Source organism: Cyprinodon variegatus, unplaced genomic scaffold, assembly GCF_000732505.1.
Source record: "Cyprinodon variegatus isolate N-32 unplaced genomic scaffold, C_variegatus-1.0 Scaffold701, whole genome shotgun sequence".
Lineage (NCBI taxonomy): Eukaryota > Metazoa > Chordata > Actinopteri > Cyprinodontiformes > Cyprinodontidae > Cyprinodon > Cyprinodon variegatus.
The window spans coordinates 107,408-126,798 of NW_015151154.1; the positions used below are offsets into that span (position 1 = coordinate 107,408).

Consider the following 19,391-nt stretch of genomic DNA (forward strand, 5'->3'; position numbering starts at 1 on the left):
AAAACGAATGCACCAGTTTAATAAGTGAGAAGCAATTACTCAGCTTTATTTGTTTCAATATATAAAAACTAGAGTAACTATGCAGTAACTAACAAACATCTGGAAAAAGTAGACTATATTATATTATTTTCCATGTGAATCCCAGATTTTTTTTTCTTCTTTGCCTTTTCTAAATAGTGCTTTAATCAGTTCTAGCTGTCTTTATCAAAGCTGGCGTTTTTAAAAAGGAGGCAGGAAGAAGAATAAAGCTTTAGCCTTGCTGCATGCAGTTAGCCAAGCCTTGTAGCTCAACGAGGTCCTGGAAAAAGACAGAGTGTCCTATCTCCATCTGTCCTTTGGACTGCTGATTAATTTAGATTTTCGGCTAATCAGGTCCAAACGGGTAAGTTTGATAACTTTGCTTTAAGGGATTTCACTTCCAGGACTTGCCCTGTTGATCAGCCAAAATTTGATTGTGACATAAATTCCTGTCAGCTCTCTCCTATCTTTTTGTATTGCAAAGGACCTACTGCGCATGTACAACTTTTAACTAGAGTCAATGGCCAAAGATTTTTGCGCCCAGTGCAGAAATGCGTCATCAATTCGAAAAACGAAACAGCTGTACTGGTCATTAAAGATTAAATATGTATCTTGCACATCTAAAAGATATATTTATATATTTTTATTTTTTGTAATTATATTTTTATTTGTTTTTATATGTCTTAATCAAGGTCATTGGGTGGGTGGGGTGCCGCACTAGCACCCTCTACTGACCTGCCACCACTGGTAAAGGGAGATCTTTGCTGTTTTCACTTATGAGAATTGAAAAACAATACTGGAAGCCATCAGTCAGCTTTACCCACACTACACCATGAAAATATGACATTTTTATACATGTTGAAGAAAAACACATTTTTTTTACTGCTTCTTTAAACACCTCAAAAAAGGAAATAAATTACAATTAACAAAATTTTTAACTGTATCAGAGGAAAAGTTGTATTTCACAGAAAGCTGGAATTCCTTTGGCTTTATCTCTGTGGGACAAGATAATTGGCAACACAAGTTTATGTGCTTCTTAAGGAGGTTTTATAAGATAAGATCATTATATCGCTTTAGGGGGTTAATAATCATTTTTAATCTCTGTGCTAAGTGTAAATACAAACGGTAGGAAATAATCACATAATTTCACAACTATTAATTATCAGTATGCTACAGCTGTGCCTTTTTGGCGTTTTACTCTTGCCTTCATTTTGCCATGTTGGCTGATAAAAAATTTTTTTATAGAACAAATGAGCCTCATAACATTTCTAAGCTGACTTGATGGATAGATGGAGAATTTGAAGCAGGATTAAGATATTCTTAAATATGAAAAAATAGTCATAAATGTGTCAAAAAGGATGTATGTTTATCACACCTCTAAATAAAAAGGGGATCCCTAATTTTGCAAAAATATTTTTTATGCATCAGTCCCTTTAGTCGCACAATATCAATTTGGTTTGTTACTTTAATTTTATGAAGATTTATTGAATTAAAACACACAAACAACACAAAAATAGGCCAGCGCCATTTCTACAATACTGCTACAGGGAGTTTCTTCGTTGGAAAATAACTTTCCAAAATAAAGCCTAAGCTGATTAAAGCTTTAAGTTTTATCAAACGTTTTACTGATCTATTGGGAGTTTAAAGAGTCTCAGTGATTAATTTGGTAATTTGGGATGATAGGGTTCTGGTAAACACACAAAAGAAATGAGCTCATTAAATCATCAAACAAGCTAAATCAGGACGACAGGACAGGAAAAGATGGTACCTACTGTTCATGCTACCGCACTGAAACGCCTCTATATTAACTTCTGCAATTTCAGTCCTATCAGCTTTGAGATCCAGCAAGATTTTCTTTTTCTTTTTTGGCACTCTTAAGAAGGTAGTTGGCCTTCTCTCTTACCGGCTTCTGGGATGACCTGCGGGTCCTGGAACAGAGTGATGCATTTGGGAAAAAATATATATATATATATATTCATATATATATAAATAATTGAGGAAACTGGAAAAAGTTACAAAAATGAAAAACATAAAAAAAATTCACAAATTTAGAAAAGTTTACCTTGTAACCCAAGCTAGTATCTAAAGAGGCTGCTGATAAGGCTTAGATTCACTTCTACCATTGGGATAAGAGATTGTTCTGGCTAATCTGTGTTCCTGTTTGGCCGTGACTCCATCCTGGAGAGAAATATCAGCTGTGCTGCTGTCATCAGCACCTTTGTTTATAGATGTTGGAGCCTGGCCTGTTTTTCAGTGTAGTCCTGTTTCTCTGACTGTAACTGGCTGGATGTGCTCTCTTCATCCTCTGACATTGGAGCTGGCTTGGAGCTCGTCTGCCTCGCTGTGTGTTTCCTGGACGGGGTCGCCTGTCTCCTTGAACCCCAGTCAGCCTCAGCAGATGGCCGCTCACACTGAGCCTGGTTCTGCTGGAGGTTTCTTTGTTAAAAGGGAGTTTGAGGGATTGCCTTCGAATCAATGAGTCGATGCAATCAACTGGTTTTCCTTAGATAGAAAACTTTCAACCAATCTGACTGAATTATCTGGTTGAATTGTCTCAGTAAAGTGCCCTATGACCAGTGTTGTAAATTGGCGCTATATGAATAAAATGTATTTAATTGAATTATTCTCCAATGTCTGTCAATAATATGAAGTAGAACTGCACCACTGGATGAGGGTGCTGAGAAGAAGAAAAAAAAGAAAAAACTCACATGGAGCAACCTCTGGGGCCTAGAAGCCCACAAGCTGAGCTTTATTATTCGAGCTACTTATGATCCCGCTGCATCTGTGACTTGGAAAGGATCTATCTTGCCCTCTCTGTACAACCCCTGCAACACCCAGGAAAATCCGGGTTGGCTGTAGGACCAGCCTCAATGAAGTCAATTTCACGTGGAGACAGAACCAGGTCCTCAGGTGTCTAGCTGATAAGATTGAATGCAAAAGGGTGTTCATTAATGCCCAACCCTTCCACAACCAGAATGTATGCAAACAACCACAATCGTTTGTCCTGGAGTGGAAACAGAAATGAGAGTTGAAACATTCTGTGGTTTAAGTGGTTTTAAAATATAATGTTTGAGCAGTCTGGGAGCAGCTAATTCACCTTAAGTGCAGTCAGTTGTTTTAACTTTTAAATTAGGAATCTGTTTGTGTGCAAATGTGGAAAATGATGTGTTTAATAAAGTACAATCTTTGCAGGGAACATGTTTTTCATTTTCTGTTTTACTGGCTGCAAATCGATTTCTAGATGTAAAAATACATCTCTGTTGGGAATATACTGTAATAATATATTAAAACAAATGGAAATGAATTTTCTGACTGAATTCATTTGGCAGATATTGTGATTGATTATAAAATATCAGATGATGACATAGTTACATATTTATGACTAATTTATTTGCATTAAACATAGTATAGAAGTAGTAAATGTAAAATCACACTTTTATTTATTGCAGCTAATAAAAGCTATGTAGGCTGTACCTAAACTCCAGCTGTGAGTTTGATCTTATATTCTTCATGCATGCTGCTGACTGATAAGAGCATGTACTGACATGAATCACATTTTCTCCTTATCGGATTAATTCTTAGTCTCTATGGCAAAGCTTCCATGGAGATGTTATATAAGAAACAACAAAAAAGGAGCAGCGAGCGGGACAGTTTTATAAAAATTGTGAATTTCCTTTGTTTTGTGATGGATGCTGAACAAGAAAAAAGGAATAGACAGTCAGTTTATTTTTATTGAAAATTATTTTCTCTGCAGAGGTGTACAAAGAGGTCAAACTACATCTATGAGAGGCATATGTGTTCATCATGTTTGGTTTATGCCAAATGTTAAAAATGAGCAAATATAGAAACATGAAGGTACCACTGCTATCTCATCGGTATAAAAGAAATTAGTCATTTTCAAAGCAGAGACAGAAAGGAAAACATGAAAGACTTTAGCTGTGTTTATCCTTTAACTTTTCTTATATGATGTAATAAAATGTAGCATAATTGTGCTTTTGTGAAACATTTACTCATTTAAAACAACATTCAAGATTGACTTTTAATGACAAGTTTAACAAAGATTACAAACATCAGACGATTCACCGCTCAAGTAGAAAAGGCACCGGGCCGGCCAATACCTGATACTGACACCAGAATGAGGGGAGCCTGAGCAGCTCCTAGCACCAAGTATTTCCTGAAGCATTTTTTTAAGCAAAAGCCAAAATGTAACAATGTAATCCAACACAATATGATGAAGGTTTTCAATAAGCTGCAACAGAGAGCTAACAAGCCCACCCTCAGTCTGTGGATGCTCTATTACACCTTTACAACAAATCTGCTGTTCTTCCTAAGGGAGAAAAATGACAGAAACAACAGAATGAGGATAACTTGGCATGTAAAGACTCAGAGAGACCAAAGCATATTGAAAGCATTTTTTACTACAGCGATTAGTTTCTGCTTCATAAAAACAGTGAAAAGCTCCAGAGCTTTAGAAATGAAGCCAGATGTTTTTTTGATTGCAGTCTATCTGATTAACTGTAATCCTGGCATCTAGATTCCTCCGACTCCTTTATATTCATATCCACTTAAGCTTCCAGTGCTTAACCTGAGCTGGTGCTTGTTTTAGTGAATACTTAAACCCCAAATACACTTTTCCTTGCAGATAAAGCGTATAATTTGGGCCTTAAGGGTGATACCTCTGCTGTAAAAATCTTGACATTTCTTTTATTCCGCAATACTCAAAACACTTTAGCCTTAATCTCTATAGGTTAACAGCTAGGCTTGGTGCATAGCCATGTTTTATGCACAAAATGCCTTGATCGAATTGAAATGTATTAGGATTGCAACGAAAAAAACAAAGGAGTCCGAATAAACGGTTTATATCGGCAAAAAATAATTTGATCATGTGTGCTTATTTTCACCAGGTTTTATCCAGAACAGAGGCAGTCTGCACCATAAAACCACCTCACAGACACAGGCCACTGTGGCTGGTCAGGGGCTGCTGTTGTGAGTATAGTGAATATCAAAAGCATTTTTCAACTGAGGCTTTTATTATGTTATTCAGCATAGCATTTTGTTTTTTTTAGGTACTTAGCTTATCAAGTCATATTAAATTCAATGTTAGTTACCTTAATCCTTACCACACCAATACTTAACCTCCTTAAATCATCCTGGGACCCCTCCCTAATTTAGAAGCATCGGTTAACATTTGTCTGGGTGCAGTATTATGGTGTTAAATTGAGTTTAGGCACACTTTAAGGGTTCTATTAGAAAACAGGATTGTGTATGGAGAACATGACCATTCTGTACATGTAAGCATTTAAGTGACTGTTTAGATTCCTTAGGGATTGTCTCACTTTTCCTTTCTGGTCTTCTAGGTTTCTGTAGATCACAGCACAGGCAGAATACAGAAGCCGAGAGCGGTCGTACTCGACTCCCCCCGCCCCCCGCCCCCCCTGCTTTCTTGAGATAATGACATAACTATCTTGTTATCATGGTTAAACAATGAATTGTTTTCTCGAGATAACGAGATAATTATCTCTGTTAGAGATATAATTATCTCTAAGGAGGTAATTATCTTGTTATCATGAGAAAGTAGTTATTGATTTGTTGAGATAACGAGATGATTAACCTGTTTGAGTAATGAATGAGGCTGGCCAACAGCCCTGGATTCCTAGTCCATCTATGCCTGCGGTGCCCGTAGTTGTGCAGTCGGGGTGCCGCGGCAAATAATCAGTTTTTTTTTGTTTCCTATTTCTTTTTAGTCATTGTCAGGTTGTAATGGATGATTGGATTACATGCAATACAGTAGAAACAAATCTGAATGTTTTTTATATGAAAATATTTATTCTGGACTCATTTTGGGGGTTAATTCATCTTGTACCTGTTACAGGCGTAACCGGGGCTGTTCAGAATACACCCTGCTCTAAGCATATGGTTAATTGCTTATGAATCAGAAGTGAAAGCAAATCATCAAACCTAAATGTTAAACACAGAATTTTTTATAGAATTATACGTATGCTGCCATGACTTATACTTACAAATCCTCTCCAGCTGTTGTGGTATTGAAGGACGTAATCACTCTTAACACAGACCAATCATCTCGTTATTAAGAGAAAACGGCTTTAGTTATCTTTAGATAATGAGAAAATTAACTCGTTTTCTCAAGAAAACCACTGTGAAGAAGTATCTGATGGACAGAAAGTTTATCCATACAAAGAGGTTTTTTCTTTTTTTGCAAATAAATTCCCATGTATCAGCGTTGACTTAAAAACGCTGTTTTAAAGTAGAGGTTTATGTTTGTAAAGGCCTCTAAAATATGCTGCTGGACATTTCTAAGCACTACTGCAAACAGGAGTTACACAGGCAAGATTTATAACACAAGTGCTGCGTCTGGTCCTTATGAAATAACAACAAAATGCGTTTCACAATGTGGCCTGGAGCCATAAAACAACAAATAAGATGAGAAACAAAGAGATTTAATGTTAGTTCCTAATAATACCAGTTCTAACTTTTAAGCTTTATGCTATTAAGTTAATATTTTCTGTCCCAGAGTCCTGTAAAGTGTTTGACATAGAAAATGAAGCCTTATTCTTCGTCTGAATCAGATTCTCCAGGTTTCAGCCCTGGAGATATTTCTATTGGTTACTTGATTCCAAGACAGTGACTTATGATGGCATTTTCAATATTCTGAGAATTTTATGAGGTTTAATGGGTGAGCTTTTTCAATAATACACCTCAACAATGATGATTGATGACAACTTATTTTTCCATTTTGAGATTTAAATTCAGCTCCATTCTTTCCATTTCAGATGTAAAGAACTCTGGTGCTCATAATAAGAATCAATTACCAAAATAACCAGATGTTTATAATTGAGGCTTAGCAATATGCTCTTTCAACTGCTATAATCTTTATATCTGCTTGCTAAAAAACAGCAAAGTTAACATTAATTCTAATCCCCTGGACCAGTGAGCCTTTCATTGAGTTGTTTGACTGGAGAAAACACAGAGTCAGCAGTAAAAATCATATCTTTACACTCAACACAACTAGTGATCCAGCTCAACCTATAAGATGAGAGCTAAAACAAATAATTACTAAGGTCCCTTTCAGCTTTTAGAAACTCGGATTTAGTCAGAAATGAAACCTGGTGTTCTAGTCATAAACGTCACATGAAATTTCGAAATATGAATTTAAACACAGGAGTAATTCCTTCCTTTGCCGACTGAAAAGAAACATAAGATTAAAACATGTTAAAGGTAAAACGTAAGAGCTGAAAACTCTTGATATAACTGATTTAACATTTAAAAAACACACTAATTCCACATTCTCAGCAATCCCATGTTCAAAAATTCATCCAAAACTTTCTGCTGAATAAAAAAAACAAAACTATCATCTCCCTACTAGGGCCTGTTTAGAGCAAATATTTCTACCCAGGTGAATAAAATGGAAACTCAGGGGAGTAAACAGTGTCAGAATTCAACACCAGCATCTTGAAAATATTCCTGAGGTGAAAGTGTGCCTTCAGAGCTTCAACTACTCTCTTTAAGATGGGAGTTTGTAAAAATAGAGCAGCACATTTTCTCTAGTGATATACTATATATATATATATATATATATATATCCACTTGACTTTGTTTCTAAGTTTGAAGACATTTCGCTTTTTCAATTCATATGTCAGAAATAGCGTTGAGTTTGACGTTTTATACAGTAGCCTGACAAAGCTTTGATTTTGTTTAGAAAACATGCAAATTGAAACAGATAGTAGGAATGCATTTGGAATCAGGGATTTAATGTGAGGTTCAGGCTCTGTTTACACATGGTAAGCCATTCCTTTTACATATGCTTCATATAGGGAATAATATGACGGTTCCACTTGGGCCTTTTTCAAACTTTAAATCAAAAAAGAAAAATTTTTTAAAGGTTTTCTATGATATATATGTTTCTGGAAAGCTTCTGAAAGATTTCCCAGTTAGACCCTGATGTGTTAACTTAAATGAATTGAAAAGGCTCCTTTACAGAGTGATGCTGATAGGTGTGTAACGGTCTGGCTTACAGCTCTGAAGTAGCCTCTGGCTGAAGACGCTGTTGAATACCAGTTTCATGAAGAGGATTTTAAACCATAAACCAAAAGCTACCATAATAGCAAAAAGAAAAAAAAGATGCCAAAAGCATAGGACTTAGTGAAATAGTGTCTCTGGTATCAGCTATGCACCATATGTTTTGCTTCCCCAGCACCTGTACCACATACGGAAAACCACTGATCTGTACATTGTAGGATTCCGCAGCCACCATTAAACTAAAAAAAATAAAATTACAACTTAAAAGATTAATTTGCAGTTTATCTATATGTGTATTAATGCATTGTAGCTGGGTACACTGGAAGGATCTAATCTTATGTAAAAACACTTAATTCTGCCAAACGGACGTCGTCAAATTGTCTTACATAAAAAGTACAAACAAATGTTTACATTCTTGGTTTGTTGCTTTCAGTACTGCACATCAGCCTCTTGTGCTGCACGTGTCTCAGTGCCTGATTGTTCATTTATCTGTTGTTCAGTAGAGCTCCCCAGTGGTTGACTCCCTGTAATGACCTGTTGTTTTTTTACCCCATGGATGCAGCCCAGGAGATATTGGGACCTCAGTGGCGAAACACCCTGCTGATGCTGCCACGCTGACTGCACGTCTTGCAACACTGGATTTGCATGTTTGGCAGGCGGCAGCGGCCGAGCGAGCGGAGAGTCTGGCAGAAACGAGACGTCAGCCAGTCCCGAAGACAAACTGCTTCTGTGTGGATGAGAGACAAACATTTGCTCAACACTTTAAAGGTCACTGAAAGCAGGTGCTGCATCATTACAGAGACAAGAAAATAAGAGCTGTTTTCATGCTATGTCTGAAAAACCAAAAAAACTGTTGACAGAGGGACTGTTGGAATCCTGAAATGCAGAGAGCTTAAAGCAAACCCAGATAAACAGCAGCTCAAATCGCATTTATTAGCAGGATCATGTTAACGTGATTAAAACAAAAACATTACAGGAAATGTTTCGGCAAGGTTTTTTTTAATTAATGCTAATAAATCTGTAATAATGTGTATAAATTATTTATTCAGTTTAATTAGGCCTAAAGTATTAAATTCACCTAAATCATTTAGATTTAAAGCACATTTTTAATTTAACTAAAATGTTTCTTTTGATTGTAGTCTAAATATGAACACCATCATAAAGAGTTAGAGAATCATTTTATACTCCAGTCTGCTACATCATCACATCATTACATCATACACATTAGCAGATGAGGAGACATCCATGTCTCCAGCCTTATCAAAATATTACACTTTGTTCTTTGCTGAAGGACGCCGCTCTCATTCCATTCCCAAATCTTTGCCACATTCAGAATGAAGATTATAACTGTATATCCGGATAGAGGAACTGTCTTAATTAGATAAATTACTGGGGAAAACATCAGTTCTGACACGCAACAAGCAGCTAATATTAAGGTGTAATAAACTTAACACATCATCAATGATAATTATCTTAACAAAGCAAACTAAATATACACATATATTGTAAATCATCAACATTTATGTTAAATGTGTTATTTAAACTTACAGGAAGGGAGAATTTTTTGCATTGTTCAGTATTTATTACTGTCCAATCATATAATAAGCATCTGCCTTACAAAACCAGTGCTGATAAAAGAAAAAAGACATACGAGATCAAACCTGTTAACAGTATATTTGCTGAGTGCGCTCAGAAAATCTAGAAATGCAGGAATTCGGTCAAAACTTTATAAACCTGAAAGAATATTTCAGTTGTTAATCTAGTTTTTTAAGTTATTCGAATTGATATGCAGGTTATTTCCACTAATGTTTTAATATTTCTCTGCATTTGTCATGTAAGATGTCCTTTTGCTATTAACCTCATCTAAAATTAACTTAATCTACCATTAGAGACGCCCTCAGCTCTTGGCTCTAATTGTTGCTGGGTAATAAGAGCCACTTATAAGAGCTGCCTTTTGTAACTCCAAGCAACTTCTCTGATCTGAGTAAGATTACAATTTCTATAAAAAAATCTGTTGTCATGTCTCCTGGTCTCCTATATGAAGTGTTATTTAAAGAGTTTGTCCCGAGTGATCTCTTTTCAGGAAAAAGAACTGGAGAGAGAAAGCTTCAAGGTGCAGACACAGAGCTTATGCTGTTTCCCAGCAACAACTTTTAAAACTTTGCTGGGAAACATATTTGTTTTGTGTGCAATCATCAAAAAGAAAAAAATCTTTACTAAGGCAATTCAACAATGATAAGGACTACTGGAAGCAAAAAACAACAACTTTACTTTAAGTTATAGTGTATATAGTCACAGTGTATATTGATTAGTAAAAAATCAATTATCTTCTGTTTTTGATTTAGAGAAATTATAATGCATATTTTGACTATTTGAGCTTAAATAGTGCAAGCTCAAAACTTGCTCAAACCTGCCTTTAATCCTTTAATGTGGGAGAGGACCGAAGGCTACCTGGCTTTATGAAACCATCCATGAAAACCACTCAGAATAACATAGAAGGCACAGTATAAACAGGTTTAAAGGTCTTCTCTATCCCAGCAAACCGGTGTGAAGGACACTTTTTGATGCAGCTGAATGAAACATCAAAAGCCCAAGGCTGAATATGTTATTAAAACATGTAATTCAGACTTTCAGTTGAAAGTCAAACTTTCTGAACTTTTCAAACTGGCGTTAACCTGAAAAACAAGATGTTTTTTTTCTGTGTTAAGAGGGGTGGAGATAACTTAAAGAACTGAGGAAAAAGATAAAAAGATTTATTATTATTATATGGCACAGCTGTATTCATGGAAACAAATTTAGGATTTCATGGTTTGTTTTGTAACATATAAAGAAAGCTCCAGTATATTAGTCTATTAAAGTATTCTCTGTCATTTAGATTTTTTTTTTAAAAGCGAACATATGCATCCTTTAAATTATTTAAGTTGAAAGACAAATTTTTACCTAAACATCAAGAGGTTTGCAAACAACAGCCTGGGCTTGGAACACATATTGAGGAGGTTCTTTAACAGTGGTAAACTATTTATAGATAAACAATGAAATAAAAACCTACGAAGAGAAAAACCGAGCTGAAGACTTTTCCAGTTCCATGCCATGCTCCAAACATACAAATCCTTCCTCTAAGACCTCTATTAACATAGTTACAGATTAGATTTAAAGCCCTGAATTCCACAGTTTTACCTAATTTATTTATTTAACTACACTTGAAAATAGCATTAAGCCTGCCAAGTAATGATCAGAATAATCAAAGTCATCTATGTGATCAATTTGTTGTTTTGGTGATATACTAGTCACCCAAAACAAACAGTAGTCAAGTTGACGAAAAATTTGACTACAGAATACAATATTGAGGAAGGCAACTAAGTCTTTTTTTTCTCTATAGTTTATATAATCTCATTATTTGCCCAAAAGAAAAGGAAAACAATAGCACATTAATTACTTCATGGTAGTTATTTGACCTTCTAAAAAGAGCCACCACATAAACATATTTCCCAATACATCCTCTTCGTGTAAATATTGCCTCATCTAAGCCTTTTTCTCATTCCAGCTGAACCGCTGCACAGCCAGGCCAGTCTCACTACTGTCAGAGTATTTCTTGAATATGAATGAGACCATGGACAGATGTTCAAAGCTATTATATGGTGCTAAATTTGTGTTTGCCCATGATTCCAGTCCAAATTCATATAGGCAAACCTGCTTCTAAAAAAGCTTCAATGAGAAATAAGACTCTGGGCAGTGACTCACAGTCTGCCCACATTTCAATGAGGCTTTCTGCATGCATGGAGCTGAAAAATCCACCCACATTTATGGACACAAATCAGAGCCAGAGAAAACTGTTAAACCCTCAGCAAAATCAAACATATTGATCCAGATTGAGCACAAGTAAAGAAAAATATATTACTTTTTATTTATTCAACATAATCATCTGGATGTAAATATGCTTGTGTTCATTCTGACATAATTATATGATATATTCTGCATAGTCATTTTGAAATCAGATATGCTATTAATTATAATTTTTAATTATGTTAGTTTTAAAAGCCAAAAACTATGCCAAAGGTACTTGCTTGTAAGTTTTTGCTTATATCACACACAGACAGTGATATAAGCACAAGTGAATCAGACTTAATAATATGATGATTGTGCCCACTTTGCTGTGGAAATCAATTGCAATGGTAAAGCACAAATCCAGACAAGCTGAACAGAGTTGGTACCAATGGAAAAGTGCCATTATTATTTCTCCAAATATAAGATATTTTATAAAAACCTATTCACAGTATGCTCCGTTTCTCAAAAATGTACTTTATTCAAACCTGAGGTAGGAAGTTAACTCTTTGCAGCAGATGGAAACTACTGTAATAATTACAGATTTTGTACGACAAATTAGAAAAATTATTAATTCACTGTACAAGAAAAAAAAAAAGGAGCCAGTGGGTTTGGGCAATGATTCAGATAAATTTTCTGCATGTTTAAAAATGCAAAAAGGCATGTGCAGATCAAATCAAATTTCATAAGCCTTTCAATGTTTTAGAGCTTAATCTGTTCTTGTGATTAGATCTTTGTGTTCCAGGGCTACTATTTGTTTTATTATCTGATGCGTGGTTTCTCCTGAGCACCATATATATATATATATATATATATATAAAAAAAACAACAACCCACACTTTCCTGTTGGAATCAGATTAATAACATACCTGCAACAGACAATGACTTTAACACGCAACATTTCAACTTGATGCAAACCATACTGTAGTATTCTAGGTATGCATGAGACAGCTATCTTTTTCTGAGTATTGAAAATTAACCTTTAAACACTCTTCAAATCAGAACAAATTTTCTCTCTTCAATGTGCAAATAAAGTGCAGCAAATCATCATTATCGCAATAAATGAATAAAAATGCTTTAGTTTGTGAATCTGCAGCTCGAAAGCTTTAGGAAAGAGCAGACAGCAGGAGGCTAATGTTTGAATCATCTGTTTAAAAGGGGGAAGAAAATGAAGGGAAAACAAAGAAATCATCTATTTCAATGACTAAACATACTAAATGATAAATAAAATTATAATTTTAATCAAGGAAAGTTTCAACATTTATCTTCCAGACAAGAATGTTGGTATTCAAATAATAATTAAAGTTACACATTTTTTTTTAAAATTATTTGTAACCAGCAATAAGAAAATAATCTTCCTTTGATTTTAGGAAATTCAAGCGGCATAATTTTCTTTAAGTATAACAGGATAATTACCTAATTATTGTAGATGTACCTGCATTTATAGTCTGTGAAAAACAACAACACTGACAATAAAACATGTTTCTTTTATTTTCATACATGGGAAAGGGGATGAAATAGTGAATAGAAAAGTAAAAATTTCCACACCTTATTATGAGACCTGAGGTATTTTAGGGCCATCAAGGCTCTATGACAACTATTAGATGCTATGTAGATCCAATTTAGCATTCCAAAAAGAGCCTAAAAATTATGGATCTAATCACGGGTGATACTAAACGCTTAGATTGTACGTATCTAAACCTGTATCTACCCGGTGGTCAAACTGCACTTTGATTAAGCTTTCCGGCTAAACAGAAAACACTTAATACCTATACTCAAGTGTGATGGAGGAGACTAGATGTTTCTTTAAATTAATGACAGAATTGGTCCATATGATATTAATAGATGTTTTTCTCATCTTTACCAGGGTTGATAAGAGCTGTGCAGAATATCTTCAAAATGATTGTTTTATTTGATCGTATGTTTGAAGCTAACATGAACAGTGATAAGACTAGACAGGGTGGGAGAGAAAGCACTTCAATTAGCCTCTGAAAAACAAAAACAAAAGAACTTATTTGAACAATATTTTTTGAGGCTTACATTAACAATAATATGATAATAATAGATAAGCTGAGCAAAGAAGCACTTCAATTAGTCTCTAGAAAAAAAAGAAAAGCAATTCTTTTGGTCTGTACCCCATCAACTTTGCCGCAAAAAGTACTATGGATTCTGTGTTTCATCCCCATCTCAGAGTTAAAATCAGTGTGAAGTATTATAAGTGGCTCTGGGATTAAAAAGGAAGGTTTCTCAGCCTTGAATTGGGTGTAACTATTATGCCGTATCAAAGCTGTGTATTTTTTCTGCAGAATTTCTCACCAAATTAATAATCTATCTCTGTCACGGATGGAACGATAGACAAATGGGGAAATAAGACTTACACCTATAGGATTTGTTTTTCATTCACTAACTGGGAATACAACCTTGAGTTTAATGATAGACAGTTTCAATCAGTCTCTAAACCAGTGAGCCTCCCCTGAGCACAAGCCTGTTTCCCCTCTAGACTCATTAAAAACCTCATCTGACAAAATAGAGGATTATTTCTTGAAACTAAAGACTTTTTATAACAAGATTCCAGTAATTATACAAACTTTTAGGAGAAGAACATTGAATCCAGGGCTTAAAACACTGAATGTGTTCTTTTCAACTTGCTGGTACCCAAAATAGTCAAGGTAAACAGACTAACCAATGTTTAAATGGACATCATAGGATGTAGATCACCGACATGAAGGTTAAGGACCAGATCTTTAAGACTGGCTTTATTAAAAATCTGCTTAATTGGATTTCATGTATAAATGTTGTGCCATATGCCATGATCATACTTTTCCGACATTGGCAACCAGTGTCAAGATTTCATCTTGACATGATGATGTGGAATCAGCTGTGGAATCTCTGCAACAACCCCCGTTTCAGCCAAGGCCTCCACAGGTAAGTCACATGGCAAGTCACAGAGGTGTGACACCCCCCCCCCTCCCCCTCCTGACTGCTGAGCTGCAACAGGATGAAACTGAAGCTTTCCAAATGGACATGGAAAAAAGTTTGCAGGTCGGGCATAATAAGGGACAGAACAAACAACATGTGTTTACTGATGAGTAAAGTCAAGCTAACAGAACAGACTCCATGCTACGCTATGCCACAGGAATATGTGTTGAGCTGTTGCTGAAGCTCAAACAAACTTTATTCACTAAGGGTTTAAACACTGATATAACATTAGTGTTCATGTGTTCCTCAGATGCTCATTACATTTCCATTACTAAGTATGACCAAGAGTCATTTAGTGGAATCCTGATGTCTATTTGCTATTTCAAAGAGGGTAAAGAATCATTTAACTAAAGGTTTTTGGTTCTTGATTAAGCAAATCATTTAATAAAACATTATTTGGCCAAATAATGTTTTATTCACCTCATGGATTTGCATTGTGAATTGGTCTGAAAACATTCCAATTTCTTTAAAATTAGTTAAAAGCTAATTTGATCACATCCCAAATTCTTCCAGATAAACTTTGGTTTCAAACACAGAATCCATCTTAAACTGTAATATGGTTTTCAACCATGTTCCCCTTCCTCTTTGTACATAGTAGTTAGTTTAGTTTAGTTGAGTTTCACTAGTCTTAGTTGAGAGTGGTAAACTAAAATATGTTTGACTTGGAGCTGAATTATTTTTGTTAATAAACTCTTATATTTTGGATAGAAGTTGTGGTGACTTTCTTCCATGTGTGTGCAGAATTAACTGTTTGACCATGATTAGCGCTCTAATCACTCTTTCATTTATTGTTGTAACACACAACTAGTTGGACTGTGTATCATAAACAGTATATAACATTCGAAACAATATCTGATTAAATAAGATATTGTACCCCCCCCCCCCCCAACTGCCATCGACTCAATTTGAGCATAACATGTTTAAAAAAAAAAAAAAATGTTTTAAGGTGAAGCCAAAATCTGGGTTTTTATTTTGAATTCATACAATTCAAGCTCCAGAGAACAAAGTTCCTCAAAAGTCATGAACTTGAACGCACATAACTGCTCTAAACTTACTAAAAGAAAAATGTGGTTTAAATGTCAAGCAAAACACATCATAGAGCTTTACCTTCTAAAGAAAAACATACTAAAACATCTTTCTAAAACTGCATAATGAGGTGTTTGCAACCCACTGAACTTTTTTTATATTCTTTGTCACGTGGCAGCAACAAACTTCAGTGTACTTCATAGAAATATTTTGAGATAGACCAACAAAAAGTATTGAATAAAGGTGAAGTAGAGCACAGGTGATACACAAAAGCATTTTACAAATAAACATCTAAAAAGTGTTGCTGTTTTTTTTTTAATGGTCTTTAAAGCTACCTTTCACCAATGTCACAGCTGTATATCTTTAAAGAAAAAGTATGGTAATATTTAGAATACAAACTTCTGATAGTACCTTAAGTATGAAATTATTACATATTGTTCAATAAATGTTAAGTTTTTTGCTATACTGGAGACATCCATGTGTGTCAAACAGCATTACTGCCACCTATCGGTTTGTGATGTCACGGTGCGGTATCGGCTTTTGATCAAGTCCCAGTGCTGTATCTGGTGTTTGTCACAATGCGCTATTATCCATGATGGTGATGACCAGTGCACTATGTGAAGCAGAGAGTAACAGATTAATGATATGTTTTTTCACTGGCCAGAAGTTCGATGGCAAATTCTCCCTTTTCAAGGTGGCAATCCAACGACGAACCCGTCCGTGGAGGATCATGAATCAGAGAGGTGAAATAACTCATTTATTTTCCACTTCTACACGATGTATTCCAACATCCAGCTGCCATGCACGTGGGAATTGTCAGTTTCACTATAGCTCTGGAGAATTTCAATGGTGAAGTCCTCTGGAAATCTTCAATAATTTTGTTGATTGCAGATGTGTCTAGTAGTTCCCATTGATTTTGCTTGTAAAGCGGGGAGAATGGCGCTAGGCTTACCGCACCGTGACGTCACTGCTGGAAGATTCCAGGAGAGAGGTGTTACTGTATTTGGGCAAAAATGGCCGCTGCCGGACTCAGTGATCACAACGAAAATTATTATTTTAATTTTTTTACTGATTAACGCTAAATTCATTAAATCACTGCAAACGTATTAGTTTTAGCTATAGATAATGATCCATTGATTAGTCCTTGCTGACCAGACTTTTCCTTTAAGAGTCATACACATTTCAAGATAAAATAGCTTTTACTCAAATGCTCCGTCAGGAAGATCATGAGTCTTTCATGAGTCCTAACATGTTGGTGGAATAACAGATTAGCAGAACACAAACCCTTTATGCCCCCATCCCCTCAAATTCAATCACTCCACTTCCCTCAACTATTTCTACACGGTCACTCCTGTCAGGACCTGATTACTGGGATCCTTTTAAGAAGCTTATTATAAGCTTTGAGATTTATTGCATTGTGGTATCCTCATATATGCATTACTTTGAATTAAAGTGTCTGCCAAATGCACTTACAGAAACATTTTCAGTTCCAATGATCATCTCAGCATCTTTGACCTTCTAACAGAACAATACTGCTGTCCTTTCTAACAGTGTGACTGGTACGTCAGGCTGTTTTTTCCTGCCACACATATTGTTTGGAAAATGTTTGATTTAGTCTTATTTGACCAAAACCCTTTCTCATATGTAGGGTGTGTCTCCAGCATGGTTTACTGCAAACTTCAGTTTTCCTCTGTCTTCACTGGGAAGCTTATTTCTTCAGGTCAGCTGACCTGATGCACCTGGAGGAACCGAGGTCCAAACAAGCTCAGAGGAGACAGATCTTTTTCAGTTGCTGCTAAAAAAATGTGGAATAAGCTCCCCCTCCTCATTATACAATCCTCTTCACTGTCTATTTTTAAGACTCGACTTAAAACCTATTTTTGGCTTACACAGCATGAGACTCTTTTTTTCCAATGGGTTTTGTTTTATTGTTTATTTTTTATGTTGTTTTTGTTTTAATTAATTAAATTCTATTAGTTTTATTATCTTACATTTCTGTTGTTTTTATACAATTATAACCTTACTTGGTATGTACAGCACTCTGAGGCAGCTGGGACTGTGTTAAAGGCCTTTATAAATAAAGTTGAGTTGAGTTTCTTGCTCTGCACTGGATTTTATTTAGGGATGAATTAATAATGGAGTTGATAAATATATATTCCATACTTTTGAGATTTTCTTCTGTAAATAAATCTTGAAAAGAACAGCTCTCAGTTTCCTTTCACTTCAATATTTTTGCAACTTTATGTTGATCTAACATGTGACACAATAATAATTAACAAACTTTATGATAGTAATGAGACCAAAAATTGAAGCATTATTAATATTAACTTGCAAGGCACTATCTAAAATTAGCAGATGTAATATATCACTTAGAAACCCAGAGTTGATTTAAAAACATATTCTCAGTTTTGAGGCCAGAAGCAGGTTTAAATCCATGCCTGAAGCTTTCAACTGGTTCACTTAAGCTACCAAAACCTCCAATAAATATTCCTAGGACCTTGTGGGTGAATCAGAACTGTGCCATGAGCTCAAAATCGTTCCAGCCTGGCGGTGATGTTGTGGGAAGCTTTTGCCTATTTAGAGCAGTTACAGAGTGTGAAAGTTTGGATCCAGAAATAGACCAAGATGCAGGGATCAGCACAGACTTCCTGCAAAAGTGCTAACACTATGATTTACTTGGCAAGATGCAGACTCAGGGTGTCAGAAAACTATGCAGACTGTTTGAAAATGATCAGGCTTAGATCAAAAACAAACAAAACTTTAAAAGAGAATTTCAATACTTTAATGTAAACCCCAAAAGGCAGATAAGAATGACAGTAAGAAAAATTGTTTAGGAAACCAAAATATGTGCAAAAAGAAAAGACAGTAACAGTGTGTAACAACAGTAAACAAAGTTAGACAGTCAGAAATAATGAAATGCATAAAAAGGTCAAGAAATATAAAAATTCTATGTTTCACAACTTTAACCCTCAAATTATTCAATCTCTGAGCAATAATATAATGACTATATATAAATATATGTATAGATGTAGACAGGACAGCAAATGACATCGCTATAATATAATAACATTGACGTTAACACTGTATTAGAGGCTCTAGTGGGGGGAAAGCCAGATATTGTTCTTTTTGCTTTCTTAATAATTTCCACACATCAAATAAAAATGGTAAATTGCTTTATCAAGTCCAAATACCCCAAAGCTCTTAACGTTAGCAGCACTTCACCCATTCACTCACTGAATCAGGCAACCCACGTTGCCTGATGATGGTGGTGGTGGTTGGTGCCTTGCCTAAGGGCACAATGACACGGAAGGAGCTGGGGTTCGAACCGGCAACCCTCCGGTTTCAGAGCACACTCCTGCATCCTGCGCTACTGTTGTTGAATTGACAGTTGTAAAAGTAGTCATCAACAAGACAATTTTTAAAGGAATCTATAGGAACATTAAAGGTCATGTTCAGAGAGATTTTTCATAAATATTAATAAATACAAAGTAGGAATATTTAATTAATAG

At 35.4% G+C, this 19,391-nt stretch overlaps 1 protein-coding gene across 1 annotated transcript in view; it reads right to left on the reverse strand.

The window, feature by feature from the left end:
* Positions 1–7,607: 7,607 nt before the first annotated feature.
* The window catches only part of LOC107097480 (A disintegrin and metalloproteinase with thrombospondin motifs 7-like), a 128,944-nt gene continuing 117,160 nt past the window's right edge, over positions 7,608–19,391 (reverse strand). The window contains 1 exon segment of the mRNA XM_015394630.1: positions 7,608–8,782. Within this exon segment, the coding sequence (XP_015250116.1) occupies positions 8,637–8,782 (146 nt within the window). The 3' untranslated portion in view covers positions 7,608–8,636.